At 38.4% G+C, this 13239-nt stretch overlaps 1 protein-coding gene across 4 annotated transcripts in view; it reads left to right on the top strand.

Annotated features, from left to right (window-relative positions):
- PORCN (porcupine O-acyltransferase) overlaps nt 1-13239 on the top strand; it is a 54726-nt gene that overhangs the window by 36279 nt on the left and 5208 nt on the right. For 3 of the 4 annotated variants that reach the window (XM_039340211.1, XM_039340212.1, XM_039340210.1), the window contains 7 exons: nt 622-636; nt 727-852; nt 5875-5975; nt 7540-7616; nt 11427-11490; nt 12524-12609; nt 13121-13231. In XM_039340211.1, the coding sequence (XP_039196145.1) occupies nt 622-636; nt 727-852; nt 5875-5975; nt 7540-7616; nt 11427-11490; nt 12524-12609; nt 13121-13231 (580 nt within the window). The remainder of the gene's footprint in view (nt 1-621; nt 637-726; nt 853-5874; nt 5976-7539; nt 7617-11426; nt 11491-12523; nt 12610-13120; nt 13232-13239) is intronic. The other variant, XM_039340213.1, reaches the window with a different exon arrangement.

The raw sequence follows: 13239 nt of genomic DNA, 5'->3' as shown, positions 1-13239 counted from the left end.
CCCCCAACCGGTCGTAAGTTGAGGACTACTCAACCGATCGTAAGTCGAGGACTACTCAACTGGTGCAGCACCGTTTGCAGAATGGGACTTTTGGCGGGCTCAGCAGGGCAGAGACAGCCTGGACAATGCCTATTGGCTTTTGAAAGCCAATAGAATTAGACTGTATGCAAGAGAGTCTATTCTATTGGCTTTCAAGGGAGTAGCACAGCTAAGGAAAAGGGGAAAAAAATGGCGGACTGCATTGTTTGGCGACCCCCGTGAAATGGTCGTTCGACCCCAAATGGGGTCCCGACCCACAGGTTGAGAACCACTGCTTTAATGCAATGTTTTCTACAGAATTTAATCAATGGGGTAGCTTGCCAGGAGGGAGAAAAGGCTATTGCTTTTTTGTTAAGGGAGCATGGCAAAGAAAGGCAAGAGTAATCAGAATGCAAACAAAAAAAAAATGGAAGCTGAGTCAAACAGGAGACTTGATTATCTTGTCACATAATCACCAGAAAATCTCCCCCTCCCGGTTTAAGTGGGAGTAGGAGGTTTTTAGGAGGCTTCCGGTACTGATTTATTTCTTATTTGTTTTCTGTTTGACTTCTCTCCTTTTCTTTCCTTCCTTGTGCGTGCCAGAAGTACCTTAATGAGGTAAGTCTCCCTGGGGGCCTTAAACTTCTCTTGGAAAAGTGGGTGTGCAAATGTTTCATGAGTTTCTAAATTCTCTCTTCTTATGTGCAGGTGGCTCAGGGCTTACGAGAGTGCCAGTTCCTTCCATTTCAGCAATTACTTTGTGGGCTTTCTGTCTGAGACCACAGCCACCCTGGCAGGATCAGGTTTTAGAGAGGAAAAGGAGAATCTGAAATGGTGAGTGGGGTGTAAGATGGCACCTGGGATCCTTTGCTTAAAATCTTAAAATTCTCAAAGCACAATTGGGAATAAAGTAGGCAAATCAGAAACATCTTTATTTATAACATTTATTCAAATGTTAATCCTCTTAACATTTGTTACTGTTTTTATTCCTAGTCTTCTTTCAAGCTTTCTCTCAGTTTCTCTCCAATGAGCTCAAGGCGATATGCAGGACTTCTGTATGCAAAAAAAATAAAAATAAAATAATGCCACAAAAATAAAAAAAAAACCTATTACCTATTCTTTGCTCCAAGATTTCTTTTTCCACAGTGGTTTTCTTCCAAGGGGCAGTTAGAAGAAAGTGCAGAGAACTAATTCCTTAAAATGACATTTATTCACAATCAATTTCATGCATATTGCATATATTTAGTTGAAAACCGCCTGTAATTTTACATTCCTCTGTTTGTCTACCTTTTGCATGCCAGTCACACATTTTTCCTCACTCATCAACAGCCTCTCAAGCTCAGAAGTTCAACCACCCAGTCCTAAGCAAAGGCACGGGATAAAGATCCAACAGCAGAAAGGGGAGCTCCATAGGCTGGGGAGGCTTGCTAAAAAGCAGGTCAACAGAAGAGCAGATTCTAATTCTAACAATTCTTCAGCTGTGCATTTGGGTGGAGGTTCAGCATGGCTGATGTTCTCGTATTGCTCAAGCCAATGTTGTCATGGCTGATTTTTGTGAGTTCTTCCATGCAGTCCCAAACTAGTTCTAAGGTTGTAAGAGAAAATCAAAAACTTTGTCTGAAGCAGCCCATTGAATCCATCCTCCCATTCCCATTCCCACTCCACTCACTCCACTCTATTCTACCCTACCCTACCCTACTCTGTTCTGCTCTGCTGTACTCTATTTTCTTTATAAGATTTTTATCCCATCTTTATTACTTTTATACCTAATTCAGAGCAGAGAACATACCTCATACTCCTGCCTCCTCTTATTTTCCCCACAACAAGTGGTTTGAGCTGAGAGGTAGTAACTGGCCCAAAGTAACCCAGCTGGCTTTCATGTCTAAGGTGTGACATTTGTTCACTTTTCTCACATATCATGTTTCAGATGCCTGCATCCGTGTAAAACAAAATCTTTTTCAGTATTGGCACCATCAGCAACCTGACTTTCTTGTATTATGGTTTTGGTCGCACTATACCGTCATCTCCAGTTCTAATAATAAAATTTGATGGTCTGCCTCAATAACTGACTAACTACCTTTTGACCTGAAAGTCTCATTATATGGTACCCCAATTTCTCAAGATGTTTTAGACATGTCTGTTTAGTTTTCTTAGCAATAATATAGAAATGGATTGACATTGACATTGCCTTGTTTGATTCTGGAGTTTCTTCTTCTAGATCAGGGGTGACAAACTGCCGGCCCTCGGGCCGGTTTCATCATACCGAAGCCACGCCCAACCCATTGCCGGCAATGCAAAAAGAGTTGTGACACGTCACGACAGGTCACATGACATGGCGAGTTTGACACTCGTGTTCTAGATGGATTTGCTTCCATTAATCCCTAGAGCTTTCACCTGTCTTGGGTGCAATCTAAAGCAATTGGGCATCACTGACATTGAGAAAATCACCATCAGTCATTTGAAAAAGACAGCTTTACTCAGAAAAGCTTATATCCTGTGGTTTATTTATTTCATTTATTTTATTCTCTGTCTAATTAAAAAGACTCGGGATAAGGGGATTATAGTGAGTTAGAATTATAAATGTATTAGAATAAATCAAAACTATCAAACAAAACATCAATCATACAGTAAATAAACAATAAATTAATCCTTTTCCAGCATGGACATTAACAAAACCTCACTGGGGTTGAAAGCCCAGTGAAATAAAATTTTAAAATTTTCTAAGAGAATACGTGTGACTTAATTTCTTCCCTTTTAATCTTACCAGCAGCAGTAAAACTACCAGAAGCATCTGCTGCCACTAAAATCATTACTCTTCAGGTTACTGAAACTACTGAAAAATTCTGCCATGTTAATTTAATTGGGAAAATCAGGGCAGTCAAGGACTGACAGAATAATATTGCCTGCTTAATTATAAACATAGTTTTGTTGCTTAATGCATATTTAGTAATATTTCAAAATTGTAAATCAGTTGATTATAAGATGCAATGTTGTGGGAGAAACAGAATTGAATTGACCTTGGTGTACTTGCTTATGTAAGCATTGCTCCTAAGTGGTTTCAGAAGACTGATGGTAGTCCATAAGTTGAAAAAGATTCCACCTGTTTCTGTTACCTGTTCTTGAGATATTTGGGGGTTATCTCCATGGGAACCAGAAAGTTGGGTTCTTTCACTCCTATTTTTTTTTTTATTAGAAATTTTTAAAAGTTTTTACAAAGAACAAAAAACACAACAACAAAAAAAACAAAACAACCCTCACCCACCCACCTCCCAAACCACCCCCTCCATCCCCCCCGACCTTCCCAGAGCTGAATATAGGCTTGGTTAAAATTTTAAGAATCTTAAAAAAATTAAAAAATATATAAATCATAAGTATATCTAAATAGCTTACATAAACAACTTATAAAATGATTAACAATAATAATAATAATAATAATAATAATAATAATAAAGAAAAGAGAAAGAAGAAGAGATAAAAAAGTGCAATCTATAAAATATCAAAATTTATATACAAGTTATTAAAAAGCTAAATGATATTTTTTTATATCCAATTTATATTGTATAAAATTTATCCATTTTTCCCATACGGCAAGAAATTTCTCTTGCGATTGCTCCTTTAAGAAAGCCGAAATCTTTGCCATTTCCGCCAGATAAGAAACTTTAAAAAACCACTCTTGCAAGGTAGGCAAAGATTCCTTCTTCCAGTATTGCCCTACTAACAGCCTTGCGGCTATAATCAAATTTAACATCAATATAACCTCCTTAGCATCACAATCAGTAACAATACCTAACAAAAACAATTGTGGAGTAAATTTTACCCTCTTTCTAAAAATTCTTTGAATATTCCACCATATCTTAATCCAAAAGGCTTTTATATTTTTACACGACCACCAAATATGGTAATAAGTGGCATCCAGACAACCACATCTCCAACATTTAGGCTGTAAGTCAGGATACATAAGAGACATTTTTTGTGGATCAAGGTGCCATCTATAAAACATTTTATAAAAATTCTCCCTTAAGTTCTGGGCTTGTGTAAATTTAACATTCCTCACCCAAATAGTTTCCCAAGTATCCAGTAGAACTGGTTCATCAAAATTTTGTGCCCATTTAATCATACAGTCTTTGATTAGTTCTGATTCTGAATCCAGTTCCACTAGAACCCCATAGATTCTCTTGATGTGAGTTCGCCTTTGATCCTTTACTTGTTTAAAAAGATTTTCATCTTCTCTAAGCAAGCCCATATCACGATCCATCTTCCATCTATCCACTATTTGTCTGTACTGAAACCATGAATAGGTAACATTTTCATATGCTAAATCTTCCAAAGATTTTAACTGTCAATTTTGACCATCCCATCTAAGTAATTGTGTATAAGAAACCCTATCCATCTTAACTCCTCTCCTTATCCCCTCTATCGCATGCCAAGGTATAGCCCATAATGGTATTTTAAAATCACTTTTATAATATTTCCTCCAAACCCGAAGTAAAGAAATCCTTATAATATGAGATTTAAAAATCCGGTCCACTTTTTTATTGAAAATTAGATAGGCATGCCATCCAAAAAGTAAATCCCAACCCTCCAGATGGAGTATTTCTACATTTGTTAAATTTACCCAATCACTAATTAATGTTAAAGCCACAGCATCATAATATAATTTCAAATTCGGTACCTTGAGTCCACCTCTCTCACGGAAGTCTTGCATAATTTTAAGCTTTACCCTTGGTTTTTTCCCTGCCCAAATAAATTTATTAATGCCTTTCTGCCATTCATTTAAATTAATCTCATTCTTTAAAATAGGTAACATTTGAAATAAAAAGAGAAATTTTGGCAGGACATTCATTTTAATCACTGCAATTCTTCCCATAAGAGATAACTGTAGCTTCTCCCAATTCTTCAAATCTTTCTGTACCCTGACCCACAGCCTTTCATAATTGTTTTTATACAATTTTACATTAGAAACAGATAAAGTGACCCCCAAATATTTTATCTTATCAACAACTTCAAAGTCTGTCAGATTAACCAAAATCTGCTTGTCCAGATTGGTCATGTTTTTAGATAATATTTTAGTCTTATTATTATTAATTTTAAAACCCGAAACCCGTCCATATTGATAAATCAGTTGTAATAACTTTACTACAGAATAGGTAGGTTGAGACAAAGTAACCACCAAGTCATCTGCAAAAGCTCTTAATTTATATTCTTTTTTGTTAACTTCTATTCCTTTTATTTCCTGCGACTCTCGAATTTTAATCAACAAAATTTCCATCCCTGTCTTGTACCTTTTTCTATTGTAAAAACCTCTGACAAACCCCCATTAACAATAAGTTGTGCCGTTTGTTTTTGATATATAGCACCAAAAGCTTGTAATATTTTTTCTCCAAAATTCATTTCCTCAATTAACATAAACTGCCAATTCAATTGATCAAAAGCTTTTTCAGCATCTAAAAATATCAGCCCTGCAGAAATTTGGTTATTCTTATCTAAATATTCTAATAAGTTAATAATTTGTCTAGCATTATTCTTCATATACCTACCAGTTATAAAACCCGATTGATCCTTATGTATAAGCTGATGCAAAACCCTCTTTCACTCCTATTTTTAAAACAAATATTTTGTGTTTGCTCCAAATTCTGTAGCCTGTTATTTTTTTATATTGAAGCCACTTTCCTGGGACAGCCATCATCAGACAATTTCTAAAGTTCCTGCTAAGGTAGAAAAGACCGCAGGAGCTTCACGTCTTTTTAAACATGCCAGTTGGACAATTCTACACTTGTAGCTCAATAGATCCTTGACATCAGAGATCCTCCTTACATTTTGCCCCAAGTAATTGTTTATTCATTTCTCCTTTTTTAGGGACCTGACAGTGTCTCATCCTCTGAGGGTGGAGTTGCCACGTTCTATGGTGGAGGTGGTAACCAGCTGGAACCAGCCCATGTCACAATGGCTAAACTCCTGTGAGAATGCTTACATCTGTCTTGTCTTTAGAACATTTACTGTGTTCTGGGTGGAGCTCTTAGCTTTAAGTGCCTGTGCCTAAAATCCTGTCAATGACTCCACCTGATGGGAATCATATTTGTGGCTCTTTGTCATGGTTCTGAAAGATGAAACTCTTCAAAGAACTTTGAGGCATTGTTTACCTTAAGGAATCTTTACTCAAGCAGCAGATTTCCCCAAATATGTACCTATAACGGTTATATTGGCTGAGGGTGATGGGAATACATCTACCAAAACAAAATGAAGAAAAGCTAGGCTAGATGCTTCCTATTTTTATGCATCTTTCGGTAGGTGCAGACGTAGACTATGGATTGTTTTAACTTGTAGGTATAGAATTTCATATGTTTCTAAGGGAATTGCAATAAGATGGTTGTTTCAGTCATGGTTTGGTCAGGATCATATAGATTTTCTGCTCTCACTGTGGTTTATAAATGGCTGAGTTCATATGTTAAGCCAAAACTAAACAAAGAATATTATACATTGCACTTTGAGTGATAACAATTCTGGAGTTGTGAATTAAAGAATGGATAAAACAGCAGAAGATGGAAAGTGGGCTGTGCTTGCTAGCCCCACCTCTACCGATGCAATGTCTTCATTGAATTTTGCCCTTACATGATCTGAAGCTATGGGACTGCCTTCCTAGATGTCACATGTGATTTTAGAATCACTTCTGGGAAGTGTGCTTCTGTAGGACTGTGTCTATGTTGCAGCACGTGGGCAACTGTGAAATTGCATGATAGAAGCAGCCAACATACACACACACACACACACACACACATACCGCTGATTATGGGAGTCTAATCAAATAGCTATTAAAAAAACATACAGCTAAAATTAATTTTCGCCAGATCCCAAATAATTGTCTATTTTGCTAATTTGGGTCAAGAGATACAGGGCCTCCTATTAAGTCTGATCTTGATCAGCAACAACCTCAAGCCAGAAATAGGGAATAATTATTATAAGGCATAATTAGCCTTCAGGGTTCATTACTAGAAACGTGAGAGCCATCAGCATACATACTTTTAAGGCCATGGCTACAAAAAATATTAGATGGAATAAAACTCTATTCAAAGACAATATTTTTTGTGAAAGCTGATGGTTTGAGAGTTACCAGTAGCTTCCAAAAGGATGCTAATTGTTATGTCCTGGGCCGGCAGGCGCAGGCTGCAGCGATTGGCCTGGGCAGACCACGGGGATGCCCGGGACAAGAAAGGCTGCACCCAGCCTTGCGCACGTGCATAAGGTGGGAAAAGATCCCTTGCAATGATTGGACAGCAGGGTACTGTGCAGGGGGGCTATAAAAGGGGGCTGCATCATTTTGCAATCTGTTCTATTGATGTTTGCAATAAAGAAGGACTGTGTGACCGTGCTTCGTCTCAATGCCTCTTCTTCGAGAATGGAACACTAATAGTTCATTCTCATAGAGGAGCTGGACATATAATTCCTTAATGATTGGAATGATGGTCCAGAGTTTTTGGAAAGGGCAAGAGAATTGACTCAGCTGATTAATTCATTCTGTTTCAGATGTCTTTAAGAACTCCCTGAAACTGGGGATCTTCTCAGCCATCATTGTAACCTATGCAGCTAGTGCCCTCTTACACGTGAGTATCCCTTTATAAACCCATTCCCATATTCCATTGCAGCACGAACGAATCTTTAAAAGTCTGCCAATCTTTAAATGACATCAAATTAGTGTACTGTGAAGAAATCTCAGTGCATCGTTATACAATGATCTAATAGATTGCATCATCTGCAGTTACTTGTCCCATCTCCCCATACATGCAGTAACAAGTAAGTTGGGTGATATTTAGGAGAGATTGAGCAAGATAGAATGGCTGGAAATATATATATATATATATATATATATATATATATGCTCTGATTGGATGGGGGAGTGTTCTGTTTGGAATACTCAAGGCAGCCCACCATCGTAAACCCCCCTGCAACTCAGACTAACCTGAGTACAACAAAGCCCCCACCCAAACAGAACACTCCCCCAGCCAATCAGCACAGCCAACCCCCCCATCCAATCAGAGCACAGCCAAACCCCTAACCAATCAGAACATACCTCCACCCAATCAGAACACAGTCAAGCTCCCACCCAGTCAGTTCATACCTCCACTGGCAGTTAAAAGGAAGAAACAGCTAAGACCACACATTGCTCCTCGAAGCATGAAGCTGAAAACACCAGCCTGAAGATGATGAATGGGACTTCGTCAAAACGTCGCCAAGACACTTCCAATTTTACGCGGGAGAAAACCCGAATAACCAAAGACCTATATATATAGAGAGAGAAAGAGAGAGAGAGAGACAGACAGACAGAGAGACAGACAGACAGACAGATACGTAAATCCCTTTTTGGAGTAAAGGCTGCTATTTCCCTCTTCTACTCTCTCTAGAATTTTTGATCAGATTCTTCCTTAAGGGCAAATTGTTTCCTTCTAACCTAGCCTTTACCCATTTGTACATGCCAACTATGTGAAGGTTGGATTTATGGGAGCTTTGGGGTACAGCAGATTCATTTCCTCAGAGGATCAACAGTGTAAGACCACTAAAATCTCCTCCCTGCCTCACAGTTGCTAGGGAAGGTTTCTTTGCACTCTCTCCTCAGTGCTCTGGCATGGCCTGGCTCACTGCGTTGGGTCTTCACCTTCCCTCAGACCATATTACTTTGCACTGGGCTTTTTTTTTTTCTGTAAAAGTTTTATTAATTTTTTACAATAACAACCTTAGTCCTGGTGTACAGCGTGTTGTCTTGGTTCATGAATTTTTTTACAATCAATAGTTAATTAACAGTCAATAATAATTAATTTTTATATTTCCATAATTAGTATATCAATTGATAATATATTTCCTTGATCTTTTCTTCTCCCAATAGTATTCTCCTTCTTCAGCATTAAACAAATATAATTTTTAATATATAATATTATCCATATATAAATGATTACATAAAAACATTTCTTCTGTATTTATACCAACAATAATAGCGTCCATATATAGCATTTTTTTTTCTAGTAAACCATCATAAGTGCCATAGTCTCTGTAATTAGCCTTGTCAAGCTGGCCAAAACTCAAAATCCAATTTTATATAGTTCTTGTCTTTATATATAATTTTTATAATCCACTGTAATTTTCAATTGTCAAGGTTTCAGTAAAATCAATGTTTTATAACAATTTGTTATAAAACAATTTGCTTTCCAACTCTTTCAGGCAAGAAGTTCTTATTATTTTTCTTTTTTTATATATATAAGTTCATCAAAATCCTTTGGAATATAATCTTAGCCTTTGTTTTAGTTTCTGAGTTTGATCAGATTGTAGTATTTTAAATTTAATTTCAATATGTTTCTTTCCTCCTTAAAGGTTAATTTGTCGCTTCCATCTATGGGGGAATAGGAATGTAGTCCCCTCCCCTCATTTTTGCAGGTTTTTTGCTTTGGGGATCTTTCCAGGGGACTTAGTTGCAAAATAAGGGAGAGAAGCTCAAATACTTTCACCAATTCCAAGCATGGTGGCCCATATATTCATTTTTTTCATGAAACCCAACTTCCTGCTGATCATTGGCACAACCTTTGATCTAATTATTTTAACTGGTTTTGAGGATGGGCCATTCAGGTTGACCAAGATATTAATGATGTCATCTTGCTTTCCTGAAACATCATCTCCTAGACTGCCATTTTGGAAGTTCATAAACTGGATAGTTTAACTTATGTTGCCAGAATTTATGAAGTCTGCCTTCCAGGCATCTAAGATGCTTGCTGTTTTGGATTCACAAAACACGATGAGCTGTTGACATTAGTGTTTATAATGTATAATAGGAATGTAGCATGATGATATATGTATTCATTAACTAAGTTCGTCTGTTGTGGAAATAGCCAAAGATTGACTGCCTGGGAACAGATTTCTATCACTTGCCAACTTAGTGAGATAGGACGGTTTGGTTTGGTTTGGTTTGGCTTGGTTTGGGAGGGGGGATGATGGCGATGGGGCTAGAAATCTGGATTTTCAGAGATATGGATTGCTTTCATTCATAATGATTCCTACTCAGTTCTGTGCAGTGAACTTTCTGCAACTAGCAAGAATTGATGGAATAGGACAGTGGTGGCAAACCTATGGCACAGGTGCCAGGGGCGGCACTCAGAGCCGTCTCTGTGGACACATGCGCTGTCGCCTCAGTCCTAGGCCTTCAGCTGGGTTTTATAAAACCTTTTCTCTTTAGGCTGCCCCCGCTGTGTGCAAAAAAAAAAAAAAGGTTCAATCAATCAATCAATTTCAACTTCTTGCGGGAAAAAAAAGATCTTGCAAAGTTGGAATTCATTGATTGAACTTTTTAGTCCCACCCAGTCTGCTGTTACCACTGCAGCCACACCCACCCAATTGGCCACACCCACCCGGCACTCAACAATGCATAAGTGGGTTTTGGGTTGCAGTTTGGGCACTTGGTCTCTAAAAGGTTCGCCATCACTGGAATAGGAGATGCTAATTATATCTTCCCTTTGAAATTTAAAGCTTCTTCTACTGGCAATTCTTAGAAATACACTCCATAGATTGCTTGTAAACTAGACCTACACTAACCTTAAGTGAGGAACTCTTTAGATTCTGTTCAGTAGGATGCTTTATTTATTATTATTTTGATAGATTTAAAAACATTTCTGTTCTACCTCTCTGGCACTACTTTGTGTGTTTGTCGAAGCTCGTGTTGCCTTTGTATCATCCATTGGTCAACCAAACGGAGAACAAAATCAGTAAACCAATCAGTACCAAGCCAAAGAAACAAAATAGGCTATGGTTTGTATAGTCCGGCTGACCTTAAATTTGTCAGAGTTCCCATCATACGCTTGAGCTTCACATATGCTAGCTGTCAGTCTGCCATAAACTTTGGGGGGTCAGTAGGGAGTCAGTAGGGAGAACTTTCCAGAGACACCATCTCAAGGTCTAAGCATTGGGAATGGAATGGATCACCAACCAGCCCCATCAAAGAGACAGTTACCAAAACAATTTATTCAAATATAATTGGACAATAAGGGACTAGCAAGGGGGAGGAACTGAACAGGGAAAGTTAACCGGGAAAGTTTGATATGCAAATGTCAGTTCTGGCTTTGCTATATTGTAATCTACTTGGCTTTTAGTAAAAGCATACCTTTCACTACAAATGGAGTCAAGAGTCTTTCTTAACTAAAGCACCAAGTCAGGGCATGTCTGACAAACTTGTTCTTCCTTCCCCTGTGTTTCCTGGCTATGTCCTCTTGGGGGGAGATCTGTTCATATGAGAAGAATTGCTATCCAGTTTTTTAATCCGGCATCTTCGGAAATCAGTCTTCTTGGCAGCTGTTCTGTGCATCTACTTTTAAAGGTGACCTGGTACAAAGAGGGGTCAGATGTGGCTGTTCTAACTGCAATCTCATTTCTTTTAGGGGCTAAGCTTCCATTTGGCTGCTGTGCTGTTGTCACTCGGCTTTATCACTTACATTGAACACGGTGAGTCATTCACTGCTGTTTTTCTCCTGCTGAGATGCTCTGCTTCCCTTCCCTTATCTATTGTCTGATTTCTGCGCCAAAGCCAAGTCAGATAAAAATACTATTTTATGTATTTTATTGTTGCTCTTATTGTAAATAATAGCCACCTAGAATCACTTGACAATGAGATGGGTGGCTTATAAATTTAACAAATAAAAATAAATAACAAATATAATAGCTAAGAATTAAGATAACATCCAATGAAACATATTCCTTAAAAAGATGGGGGAAAAGCATTCTTCTAATATTCATACTAGAAAGATTTCGGTCAGCAAGTAAATTTTCAGCCACCACTTTAAAAAATGTGATGATAGTGCTCACTTTTCCACTTCCTCGCAGTTTTAATGTGGGCACCATCATCACAAAAACCTGCCTATTAAGAAATAGTAGTAGTAGTAGTAGTAGTAGTAGTAATAATAATAATAATAATAAAAGTTGGAAGGGACCTTGGAGGTCATCTAGTCCAACTCCCTGCTCAGGCAGGAAACCCTATACCATTTCAGACAAATGGCTGTCCAGTCTTGCCAGATAGCAACTTTCAGTGTCTTTAGTAGAACCTCCCTTGATAATTATTATTAGATTTTTATCTAATTTTTCATCTCTCTATCACGTCAGGTGGTTGGACTGAGATAGGACTGACCAAAGTCACTCAGCCAGCTTCTATACCTAAAGGAGACCTAGAACTCCCCATCTCTTGATTTCTAGGCCAGCACCTCCGCCACTATATCATACTGGCTCACAAGGCATCCAGATCTATCATTAATTATCCTGAAATGACCTAAGGACAAATGTCATTTTGCAATTCTGTGTACAATCTGTGGCAAAGCTTGGGTTTTTGCATTTTTCTCTCCTCCCTTTGGGAGGAAAAGGATATTCATATCCCAATATAGGAAATTTGTTTGAAGCAAGCATTCCTTAGTTAAGCAAACCAAAACTTAAAAGCCAAATCCTGGACAGCTGTGAGTACAATTTTGCTTGCCTGGTTTCCATTTAGTTCTCAGAAAGAGGTTGTCTGTCATCTTTGATGCCTGTATACTCTCCAAGAAGTGTCAGCCAGGATGCTCACATCGCCACAGCACGGTAAGTGTGTGCTGAAATGTCAAGGGATCAAACCCCCTCCCCTTTTACACCTCATGCTAGAATAATGTTCTAGCACGAGGTATGCAACTTTGACATTGTAGGACTGCATATGTCCCTTTGGTTTCTACAACTCATTGGCAAGAAATGGGTTCATACTTCTGTTGCTCATTGTCTCTCTCTCCAGTACAGGAGAGAGGAAAAGCAGAATGTCAGTGAAAGAATAAATATCCCTGCCCCCTTCTGACTCTGACCCTGTCCACTCCCTACTTCAACCTTGTCCCCTGCAACCTCAACTGATTGTGCCAAAGATTGTACCTTGCCTTCCTGATCCTGAAATCTCTTTCAGCTTTTGGGCCTGGAGATCATTGAAGCTTGACATGACAAGGCAACGTGTGGCTTCTTATATGAAGTCTCTTGACCAGGCTGTTTATGTTGGGGGTGTGGCGGGGTGGGGTAAATCCTGCTTGTTTACAGTTGGACTGAACCTCGGATGCTTCTTCTGCTACTACAGAATCTCTGGGTTCGTCTCCTCAACCTGCTCTTTGGGGCTCTTGCTGTCTTTCACTTGGCCTACTTAGGCTCATTATTTGATATGGATGCTGATGACTCTGTGGAAGAACAGGTGAGATA

Source organism: Crotalus tigris, unplaced genomic scaffold (genome assembly GCF_016545835.1).
Source record: "Crotalus tigris isolate CLP2741 ecotype Arizona unplaced genomic scaffold, ASM1654583v1 scf7180000017742.2353718, whole genome shotgun sequence".
Lineage (NCBI taxonomy): Eukaryota > Metazoa > Chordata > Lepidosauria > Squamata > Viperidae > Crotalus > Crotalus tigris.
The sequence above is the reverse complement of the archived record's forward strand: the minus strand, read 5'-3'. Positions and strand labels throughout refer to the sequence as shown.